The sequence below is a fragment of the Mesocricetus auratus genome, unplaced genomic scaffold (genome assembly GCF_017639785.1).
Source record: "Mesocricetus auratus isolate SY011 unplaced genomic scaffold, BCM_Maur_2.0 Super-Scaffold_100022, whole genome shotgun sequence".
NCBI lineage: Eukaryota > Metazoa > Chordata > Mammalia > Rodentia > Cricetidae > Mesocricetus > Mesocricetus auratus.
Window position 1 is genome coordinate 8,410,001 of NW_024429203.1, and position 12,074 is coordinate 8,422,074.

At 40.5% G+C, this 12,074-nt stretch overlaps 1 protein-coding gene across 6 annotated transcripts in view; it reads left to right on the top strand.

Annotated features, from left to right (window-relative positions):
- Opcml (opioid binding protein/cell adhesion molecule like) overlaps positions 1-12,074 on the top strand; it is a 1,121,214-nt gene that overhangs the window by 863,988 nt on the left and 245,152 nt on the right. For all 6 annotated transcript variants that reach the window (XM_021232088.2, XM_021232087.2, XM_021232086.2 and 3 more), the window contains one exon: positions 10,651-10,883. In XM_021232088.2, coding sequence (XP_021087747.1) covers positions 10,651-10,883 — 233 coding nt within the window. The remainder of the gene's footprint in view (positions 1-10,650; positions 10,884-12,074) is intronic.

The window sequence follows — 12,074 nt, forward strand, 5'->3', positions numbered from 1 at the left end:
ACTGACAACTTGAAAGGACTAGTGTTTACCTCAGGGCTCATCACTTTTGAAATGGCTTTGCTCCATGCTGTAGCTCCTGCATTCCAGCCATTCACAAGATGGACAGAAGGAGGTGAAAGTTAAACAGCTCTGGAGGAGATGGTACTGTGCCAAGCACTTACCCAGTGTACTTCTGAGAAGTGTTCGAGGAGATCTATGCTCGTACCTCTTCTGTCCTTAGATGAAACCCATCTCTGCCTGTGAGGGGAAAATTGTTTCACTAGTTTGTGGTATATTCTGAGTGTGTGTGGGGGGGAGCTTAAGAAGATTCTCACAGTTCCAAGGTGTCCAGCTGTCTCTGTGCACTCTCTTAGGAAAATGGAATTTGTTTCTCTGAAGCTGCTGACCAGACTATTTCCTCTGTGAACCTCTCCCTAGTCCATCCCTCCATGACTCAACTGTCAGCACTGACAGTTTCTATCTCATTCTGTTTTGTCTCAGTCCTCCTGGCCTAAGAGTGGTTCTTCAAGGCTGAGGACTCTCTGTTTCTCTGCAAACAGGCTTAAGCCAGGGACACCTCTGCAGAAGCTAGCCGGGCCAATGGGCCCACTGAGTTCTCGTGCAGGTGTGCACAGTTGTATTGATTGATCTCCCAATTATGTATTTTTAGGAGTACAGCATTTTACCAACCACAGGTCATCAATCTAGAAACCAGCCCATCAACCACTCTTGTCAACACACTGTGAAAGGGGCCTGATGAAAATACAAAGTTAGGGTTGTCTCACTGCCTCCGACAGAAAGAATAAGCTGGGGAAGGAAATAATGAAACCGTACCACAGAGCTCAGCTCAGGATGACAGAGAACACGCAAGTGTGAGATATTTGGGGGAAAACAGGATCATTTGGAAGCGAACAGGAATCCCTAGGCAAGCTGGGGATGCATGCATCAGTTAACTAGCTAATGTTAAAACTATAAAGCTCATTTTGAATTTCATGAGCAAAATAGATCTGTCCTGTAGCTGTCCAGGAATCTATCCCATAGATACCATGCCACTAAGTGATCACCACTGTTGTTCTTTTTGCTGTTGGAGACAGGATATAGCTATATAGGTTGGTCTTGAACTTGCAATCCTCCTGCTTTGGCCTCTTGAATGATGGGATTAGTGGTGTGGGTTACTTGTGCAACTACAATGCACTATTTCTAGATTGAAAAAGAAAAGGAAAATGCTTCAGAAGTTCTAGGAAATGAGCAGCAAAAGGATTTTAGCACACTTGACTAAGCCAGCTTAAGTTCTCAGACCACAGAGTTCTGTGACAGGTTCCACTTATTGTCAGGTGCAGTCAACTCTGACACACGCATTACTTCTTCTGGTCCCCATAACATTGAATGATGCTATGGAGCTGAGAGTCCCACCCTGTTTCTCAGAGGGAGGAATAGTTCTAAGAAATTTTCCTGGTCAGTTTTTATTGGCAGCTTGACACGACCCTGAGTCACCTGGGAAGAGGTAACCTCAACTGAAGAATTGCCTTCATCAGACTGGTTTGTGAGCCTATCTGTGTGGAATTGTTTTAATTGAAGATTGATGTGTGAAGGATAAGAACCAGGCCCAATGTCAGTAGCACAGTCTCTGGGCAGGGGAAGCTGGGTTGTATAAGAAAGCTGGCTGAGTGTAAGCATTCCTTCCTGGTTTCTGCTTCATTTCTTGCTTGAGTTTTCAATTACTTCCCTAAGTGATGGAAAGTGATGTAGAAATATAAGACAAAATAAACCCTTTCCTCAAAAACAAAACAACTAAAACCCCTTTCCTCTCCCTAGGTTGTTTTTTGAGCAAAGTATTGATCATAGCAATAGAAAGAAAATGAACATGGAACTTAAACAAAATACTTTTCTTGGGCCTAGACAGGTAGACACGGCCCTTGTATTTTCAACGTCAAGCCCTTTCCTTAGCTCCAACATATTCCATTTTCATGAATGTCACCAAAGTTCAGCAAGAAATCTCAACATCTTTCATCCTTCTCAGCATGGTCATGATTCAGCGACATGATCTGCCTGGTTCTTCCTTCTCAGGAAGTGGCCATCATCACCTAGTCAACACATTCCCACTTTAGTCATGTGCAGTTTCTTTGCTTCTAGCTAGCTGGTTTTCTCTAGGACTTCCCCAGGACTTCACATGCATTTGGCTGACCCTAGTCTCTCTATAAGTCAAGGCTATCTTCACTCCTCTTACCCAACAAGTGCTAGGCTAGTTTTCTCAGTTCTAGACTTCTGGCTTGCTTGCCTGGCAGATCCAACAGTGGATGAATACAATCTTTTCCCCTGTGCTTGCAGCCGAGCATTGCTGGAGACCACTCCTGAAATTGGCAGAGTGCTAAGCTGTAAATTGTTGACCAACTGCACAAGGGACCTCAACATAGCTTGTGAATCATAGGACAGTTCTGTAGCAATTATGCTCTCATTTTTCTGCAATAGTTATTTCAGTTTTTCTTGACCTGTTCCCCTCATTCCTATCCTTCCATTTACTTTCAGCTAGCAACTTTGTCATCTACTATGGAGAAAATAGAAACCATCAATTGTCTCCATGGTTTCCTATTGTAATACAAGGTCACACATGTTTCCACTATTTTTCTATACTTAAGTGACAGCAGATTGATCATCTTTTCTTAAGTGCTCTAGATCCAGTACTTTTCACATTTTCTGTAAAGTAAGACCCTTTTTCTTCCACATTATGGCTTACACCCATTTGGTGAGAACATTTTCATCTATGCATATGCTAATAGAGTAGAACAAAAGGAGACGTGATCCTGCTTCGTCTTATTCATAGCTATATTTCCTGTGCGGACAGTCAGGCTACTCATAGAGCAACTAGTCCTCAACACATTGTCATTCTATGGAATGTGGAAGTATACTGGGTTTTCAGGTAGATTCCCCACTATGTTGGTGCATACTAGGACACAGGAGCAACTCGCATGTCGCTGGTCACAGTAGAAATCACAGCATGCCATTATCTTCTGGTGTATTATGGCAGTCACATGATGCTGTGTTCATTTTCTTGCTTGTATTCTGGTTCCCAGGCTGTATTCTGCATGCATTTGTATACATTCCCCCTGGATACATCCTTCCCCTTCTACACACACATGTTCAGCTGTTGTTAGACAGATACTACTTTCCACGGTAAAAGACATTTTTGATGCATGTGCAAGCCAGTCTTTCAAACCTGGCGCACTGTTGCCATGTTTTGGGGTTGAATCTTCCTCCCCATTCATCTGCTGAGGCTCTCAGGTTATTTCAGCCAATATCTTATCACAAATATTAGCTCGAGCAGAGTCATTACAGCTGTTCAATTTCTGACTGTCTGAATCATAAAAATTTTCCCTTACATAATTTAGGGTCTTGTTGTTGGCTCTATTTGTGACTCAAGAAATAACAGAGAAGTTAAAGCTTCCCAAGAGAACATCTTTTGCAATTTAGAGTGCCTTGGGAGTTGATTTAAAGGTGTTATATGTGGGCTTGCCTGTACTCTGAAAAGTCATTTATTATTACTCTTCTCTAAAGCAGGATCATCTTCATGTTTTGCCAGTTGGCATTATTAACATATTTTGAGGTATTATATCAAGAAATGTAGAAAGGTTTGGGACAGTAAGAGTCTTCTTAACAGAAAGCCACTTATCTCTCAATTAATGAAAAAAGTAAATTTCAAGACAAACAAACAAGCACCAAGCTAATATTGGAAGGCTTGTGAATGAGATAAATCCAGAGAAGTGTATTTGGGACCTTCACATGTAACACATTGCCTCTACCCACTTTCCTTAAATTGAAGGTTCTATAGAAGATTGCATTAAAGTCGAGACCAAGAATAGAAAAACGATTTTCATAGTTTCCCAGTGGTAACATTATTTTAAAACAAGTTTATATAGAATCATAAAACTAGATATAAATGCCTTGAGCATATTCCATTACATGACTCTAAATTCTTAAAACATAAGTTATATGCACATATAAATACCAAAATTGGGATTTGCAATATTCAGTTAATGAAACAGATGAAATTTTATTAAAATAACATCCCAAGTTGCATCTTGGACCATGGCACTGCCAGCCATAGGCCACTACTTTTCAATTTAGCCTATACAATGTGATGTCTAAGTCTCCCCCATCCCAAGCCTAGAGAACCTTCATTACACAGCACACTTGGTCTCATTGAGCTTTTCTTGGCAGGAATGCTTCAATGACCCCATAAGTCACCTCTGTATTTTTCTCATTAGCCTGAGAGAATAGAAGGACTTCCCTCTGTAGCAGTGTGATAATAGACACAGGTACAAACCTGAATATTTAAATCTAATTGTTACCTTGCTACTTCCAGAGTATATATGGGTTACATTTTCCCCAATTACAATATAAATGAAAAATTAGATTGAGAAATACACAGAAATACTCCTGGGACCCTGTATGTATGTTTGCATTACATACATCACAGAGAGATACAAATATATTTATATATGCATATATATGTGTGTGTGTGTGTGCATTTAATGTATATGTATCCACCTTATGAATGTTCTTTTGATGCTACTCTGAGAAACACTGTCTGGCATTTTAAATCATAAGTATGCTAATAACCTGTTGGCTGCCAGGTGACCTGTGGGAAGTGATGTGACACGGAATGAACAGTGCCAGTATTGTCCCCATGCGTGTGGTATTTACAGTGCAACAAACGAAACATTAAATGCTTAAGTTCAACTGTGTAAATTTGACAAATAATTTAAAGATCCTCAGCATTAACATTACATTACAAAGAGAATGTAGATTTACAATGATGAGTTGGAATCAGAGCCTGAGCAGTGCCTTCTGGCTTTCTCCTCAACATGGCAAGAGTATCAAGTACCCTTTCCATAATAACCATGAGAACATGAAGGCATTCTCTAGTGAAACCTCTATTCCCCCAAACACGGGTCACCAATGCTTCCAGCATTAGCATTTATAGTTATTAATACAGGAGGAATCCATTGTTAGTCTGGCTTAAAAGATTTGTTCTCTAGGTCCATGAATATCTCACTATCCTGCAGATTTCTGTGTGTAGATGTGACTCTCGTTTTCAATTTGGACATGGTTTCTAGATAGACATGCCCCTGCTCTCAGGCTGAGGGTGATTACTATTCACCACCTGGCTCAGCTTCCAGCTGAACATTTCATCACAGCCACCCCCAGATCTGCACATCCCCCCACAACTCCCTCCTTTCCCCCGCCATGGCTCCTTTTACTCCATGTTTCAGTCTCTGGAACTGATCTGTTTATATCGCTAGGTTTCCTTTGTCTCACATGAAATACATCTTCATGAGACAGGGAATTTGTCTCTTCACTCTATTCTGAGCTGAAGAAAATTGTCATATATATATATATATATATATATATATATATAGAGTAGGTGCTCATTAAATATCAGTTGAGTGATGGCAGTTTTACTTTTGCATTCTCAGAGGCCAAATATAAAATTAAAAAAACAAGACTAAAGAACATAAAAATGTTAAAGTTTTCAGATTTTACATGTTCGGAAATGGAGTTTTTTGACAAAAAAAATTAGCACGTGTTATAAATGAAACTCTCAAGATAAGAGATCCGGCCCCAGCAGCCCCAACAGACTATGCTTGCCTACCCATCTCAGTAAGCTAATTAGTTAGAAAAGTGATGGTGACAATCAGAGGGGCAGGATTTAATCAGTGTACATGAGAGAGGCACCGATAAAGGGGTCCAGCGGCATGAAATTGCCTTCAGGTCCTGGCATGGGATTTAGGCTTAAAGTGGGAAGAGATGAGCTAGAAGGATTCATAACTGAGCAGGATTAAGTCTTTGTGAATGCTGGTCAGTCCATCATTGTCTCCGTCTGGTTCAGCAATGAGGTCTGAAGAAATGCTTACTGGTTGAGGGGGCAGCCTGGTTCTCAGGAAGTGATTGCCACCACTCCAGTGTTCAGCCTGGAAACCATAGGTGATTGTTCCTATCTGGGAGGTGGGCTGTCCTGGGGGTCTTTGCTGTTCCTGGGACCTAAAGTAACTACAGCTTTTGGACAGGTATCTGAGAAGTTCAAGATCCTTTGGGAATCTGGAACAGGAAATTGTAAAAAGCTGGCATTGCTCAGCTCCTGTTGTCTGTTTCTCCATCCTTGAATGGGAAAGACGTTGGGTAGATGCCAATGGTCTCTCCACAGACACAACCTGAGCAGTGAGCATGCTTCTGTGTAGAAGTAACCATGTGATCAAAAGTAAAGGAGTCAGAACCAAAGTGAAGACAGGGATGCCAATTTTTCAACTTACTTTTAATCATCTTGTGCCTTATACGAGGAGGTAATATTTCCAGCAAAAGCACCTTCTGTGTGCTCAGAGTAACATCTTGTCTAGTTCCTCAAGGAAGGAAGTTCTCAAGGTAGACTCTGCAGGGCAGAAGTTGGGGAGTTTGGCAAAGGTAAATTCTCAGGTCCTTCCTGGCTGGAAGCTAAAAGGAGAAGGCTGTACTGGTCTGAGTTTTTCATGTTTACTGAGTCTAGAAACTTGTGTTTTCAGGTGTAAGCTTGCCTGAACTGCAGTCTCACCTCTGAAAATGAGAACCAAAAACAAAAAATACTAAGAAAAACCAATCCTCTTTAATGTTTCACATTCAGTAGAGTTGGAGAGCCACATTTACCATACAGTCCCCAAGGTACCTTTTGGGCATTTCTTGGCTCAGCCTGATTCTTATTTCTCCCTACTTTCCTTATACTGCAAGTGACTTAAGGACACATAAAAGGTGATACTAGATGGCTTTCCTTTCTTCTTAAATTATTTTGCCATTTATGAAAAAAATTAGGTGCTGTAGAGTTGCACAACTGTGATTAAGTGCAGCCAGCCAAATGTTTCAGGCTTTAGGCCAAGTATTCTCAAATCTTCCTAGGAAGATGCCCATGACTCACTGCTTTCATTGGCCTAGATCTTTGTTGAGACTAATTATTGAATATCTCTGTGAATTGACTTTGATTTCCTTTCCTGTGAACTATGGATCTGGCAAATAGTTTCTCAAAGGTGGTTATGTGGAATGGGTATAATGCATGAAAAGTTCTCACATGTACTCCTGGAGGAACAGCCAGCGAGTCCTACTTTTAGGGGTCTTTTTACAACTGAGCTGTAACAAGTTCTGTTCCACCAAGCACTACTAGGTAGGGTTGGCTTGGACTGTAAAGATTTTACATGTCTAGGAGTTTTCAAGACATCAAAAAGTTGTCATTAACCCTCCTCACCTTGCCTACTGGTTCTCTCTTATTTGACATCAAACATGCTCCCCTCTGTGCCTCAAATAGCAGGGAAAGAGCCCAGGTTTTGAAGATTACTTAAGCACACTGTTCAAATCCTTCCTGGGGTTTCTGTCCTGATGTTCAGAGTACCACACAGATCAGAGTCATATGGCACTAGGAGGAAGCCAGGAGCCAGGAGCCAAGAGCCATCATGCGGAAGGCTGCTCTCCTCCACCTACCCCATAATTCCAGGGAATTTCTGTTGCTCATAGGTTCTGAGAACTGCTTTCTCTGACTTTCCACAGATACTCATTTCTGTTTGTATTTCATATCCACTGATGGGACCCTGCTGAAGAGCAAGTAAGACAAGTCAGGGATATTCATTAGGACGAATTAGGGCACTACCTATTTGAAAAGATACTTGTATTGTGTTCTTCCCTGAAAGGGTGGATTTGTATTAATAAATATCAGTCACACTTATGTGATACAGCTCTGGTAATTTGCAGGCACTATGTGCATATTCAGTCTCCATATGAAGACAGTAACAGTTTTGGAGGAAATAGATTTCAAGGTATCTAATTCTCTCCATCTGTTCTACTTGAGAAGGTACCTAAGCGCTGATGGAAGTTTCTGTCCCACACGGTACCACGGCCATTTAGTACCAAAAAAACACATGGAGGCTTGTATTAACTATAAACTGTTTGACGTATTGCTCAGGCTTCTTATTGGCTATCTCTCTCTTAACTATTAACCCATTTCTATTAATCTGTATAACTCCACATGGTCTTGGTTTACCAGTGATACCTAGACCTCTTGCTTCTTTGGCAGTCACATGGCATCTCCCAGACTCTGTTTGGATTTCTCGCCTGGGTAAATCCTACTTGTCCATTGGCTGACATAGCTTTATTCATCAACCAATAAGAGAAACATATATTCACAGCATACAGAAGGACATTGCCCATCACCTATGGTTGAACCACCTCTCTTCTTAGTATGCACCTGTTACAGTCATTCAAGAGACAGTGTTTTCTCCATTATCTCCATCATGCCGTCTTACCAACAGCATCCTATCCTTAAGGAAGGACCCTACAGTAGTAAAGCAGAAAAGGCTCATTCTCACAGCCATAGCAAATTCATCACAACACTGAGTCCTCCACCCTTGAGCCAGAATATAAGAAGATGCTTTTCAGAGAGGGCATGATGACTTAACACATGAAAATAGTATTTTTGAGCACAGAGAGTTAAACCAGATATTTCTAGGGAAATAATAGCATGCCATTAATAACCATTGGATGAGCCCTGGTGAGATGTTATCAGTACACTTTGTCTGGGTACTGAGAAACTGAGTGAATGTAGTATTGGGTTGCAAATCAGGTATTTTTTTTTCAATTCATTGCTTTAAAAGAAATTGAAAGAGGAACTAATTGAATTGTTAGCTGTGTGATTATCAGAATAATTTTTGAAGCTATATTACTTTACAGTTTTTTTGCCATATATCTTAAAAGGCATTCACAGAATTCAGTGTCATTGGTATAGGATATTTTCATTGCCATTTTTGTGCTTAGATGAACAAGGTTTCTTTAAAAGCAAAAGCAGAATAGAATTGATCCTAAATGTTATCTTATTATAGAAGTAAATGATTTCTTAATTTGTGGTTTGAAAAAGCAGGCTTACACGTGTGATTAAGCATTTACAGTTCAAGTTAACTTTTTATTATTAATTATTACTTAAAATGTGGATGATATCTATATTGTTTTTGTCAATTTTACATCTGTGGTGATAACTCATTTTAAAACCAAATATTATTACTTAGAGTTTTATAGCCAAAGGACATAAAAGAAATTTGAAATTCAATCTCCATATATTTTTGATACAGATAAATATGATAGGTGATCAATAAATGTTTTCAAGCATAAAATGCATCCTGCTGAGGACATATAATGGAAGGATTACCTCAAGTTTAAAAAGGAACAATATATACTTATGACTTTTAGAGGAAAGCTTGTTCATGAATTTTGTAGGTAGATCATCAAGATTATCAATCGCAGTAGTGTTAAAATTCCACTGAACACACACAGACTGTCTCTCCCCACCACCAAAGAAATTCTCTGTTTTATTTTAAAGTGCATTATTTCCTATAGACCAAAAGTGAATCATTTGAAACTGCAGTTTAAATGAATCTGATTACAGATAATGCTGAAGGTTACAAAACTGTTCAAAATTAAAGTTAGCATCTTCAGCTGCTCTTTGTTACCTGTATTTATTGTGGCTTCTGAATTTTGCAGAGCTTTGCTTCTTTGCCAACCAGTGTTCATAGGAGCCCATCTGTCTCTTAAACCCACTTGGACCACCTCTGTGTCTCACCCAGTGCTAGTCAAACTGCAGGAAGCCTTGTTCTTACCTGGGAGTTAAGACTCACCTGTCTCTTGTCCATGCCAAGACACCAGCTCTGCCTCTCCAATCTCTTATCTGTGGATGTGCTCATCTTTGGCCCCTCAGAGCACATTCATTCTCATACTGCATTCTAGGTCTTTCTGTATCTCTTCTCGGGTTCTTAGGTCATGAGTCACATCTGCCAATGTTTGCCCCAAGTTACCGGCACATTTTCTCTCCCTTGGGCATTGGTAGCTGCAAGTTACACACAGCAGCAAGCAATTGTCATTTGCATTCCCAGCCTGTCATAGCTGGGAAGATGAGCTGAAGGGCTCTCTGTGATTATAAACTGCAGTCACGGGGTGAGGGGTGAGGTACAGAAAGGAGGAGAGCACTGCTGAGAATCTTACCTCCTCTGCAATCTTCAGAGGTAGCTGGGAGTGCCTGAGAAAGTCCTGGTTTTCTGAGGTAAATTTTCCCCATCTTTGTAGGCTTTGTGCTGCTTAGGGGCACAAGGAGATTACCAGCACCTGGGAGGTCTGAGGTAAATAAGTTCAAGTCTTGATTAACTACAAGTTAAGTATTTGCTCATGGATTATCTGTGACCTATTTGAAATACTGATCTACTTTCTGTCCCTTGTGCCCGTGGGTCTTTGCTACAGCAATGTGGTAAATGTGCTCAGGAAATATAAACTAATTTTCATATAAGCCTGAGGGTAAAGTAAGGGGAAAAGCAGTGTGCAAGCAAGATATTCATATAATATGTTCCTAAATCAAGGAGAAATGATTTTGTATCATAGCTTCTTCTGGATGATTCAAGCCTCTTCTACCTTGTGTTCACAAAGGTTCATTAATAATTGATTGTCTTGAGCACATGAGTAACCTCTTTCTCTCCCCTCCCTCCCTCCTTTCCTCCTCCCCTCCATCCTTTTCTCCCTCCTCCCTCCCTTCCTCCCTCTCTCCCTCCCCCCTCGTTCTCCCTCACTCTTCCCTCCTCTTTTCTTCCTCCCCTCTCTACCCTCTCCCCGTATCCCTCACAGGTGTACCATAGATGATCGGGTCACCAGGGTGGCTTGGCTAAACCGCAGCACAATCCTCTATGCTGGGAATGACAAGTGGTCCATAGACCCTCGAGTGATCATCTTGGTCAACACGCCTACCCAATACAGCATCATGATCCAGAATGTGGATGTATATGATGAAGGTCCATACACCTGCTCTGTGCAGACAGACAATCACCCCAAAACCTCCCGGGTCCACCTCATAGTGCAAGGTAAGTTACAGCTGGACTTGGGCTGATGTTCCTTTAGGAGATATGCCAGGAGAGTAACCTTGGTCTTTTTGCCTATGAATAGAGATACAAAGTTGAGAATTGCAAATCTTCTATAAGCTTTTCATTTTTTAAAAAAATTCTATGGCCCTTCTTTCTTACCAGAAAGCTTTTGTGTGCATATAAGGCTGAACTTTCTCAAGAGACTTAGCATTTGAAGCTGGGGTGGGATTCAAACACAGATCAATGCAGTATTAATCACAGAGGCCTTTATTTCTCTTGTTTCATAACAAAAGGCTGATATTGATGTGAAGCCAGCCATGTGTGTTCTAGAAATGATGCTGAGTTCTAGCTGGTCAGGTCCTTTTTGGTGTCCCTGCTATGTTTATACTTCCTCACAGCCCCATGGTGTCGCCAAGCGAAACCCTGTCAGAATGACACCTCCAGGTCCATGTTGGAAATGAATTCATAGAGTTAAATGGAGCAGAAAGATGCTTTCCCATCATTGTCAATTCTTTATCTCAAGCATAGTATCACATGTATTTTTGATGGTTTTTAATTTTGATTATACTAACTACAAATAAATAATCTCAGATGTCAGATACAAAATACTGAGTTAAAAAGACCTGCAGATAGTAGTCATAAGAATTTGATAACAATGTTAAGGTGAGGCAAGCAAGAAAAATAGATGTTTTTGAACTATCCCAATTGTCACTGTGGCTTAAATTGTTATGTTATTATGGTAAGAATGAACTTTAAAACAGAGGTACTCCATCACCCAATGGTACATTATTCCTCCACCCAATGAGAAGCTTAAGTTATCCTCTCTCCAAGCATCCAATTGATATCTTAGAGATATCCACTGAGCACTCGGAAACTTTAGTTTATCAGATTCTATCTGACACAGACTCAAGAGAATTTGTAAATTCCTTTGTACTTTTATATTGTGAAATGTGTATACCATCCTCTGTAGCCAGGAGTTTTTTGTTTGTTTGTTTGTTTTGTTTTCCAAAACTAGATATAACTCATTTCAGTTGGTTTCATAGACCACAGAGGATGGGAGTTTGTGTCTCTTCACACTCAATCACTTAAACCATTTCAGATGCCCACTCTTTCTTCTGGAAAGAGCAGCCATTACCATCTCGTTTCCACCTACCTCTGTGGACACTTTGCAGTGGATGTATTGGGCCAGAG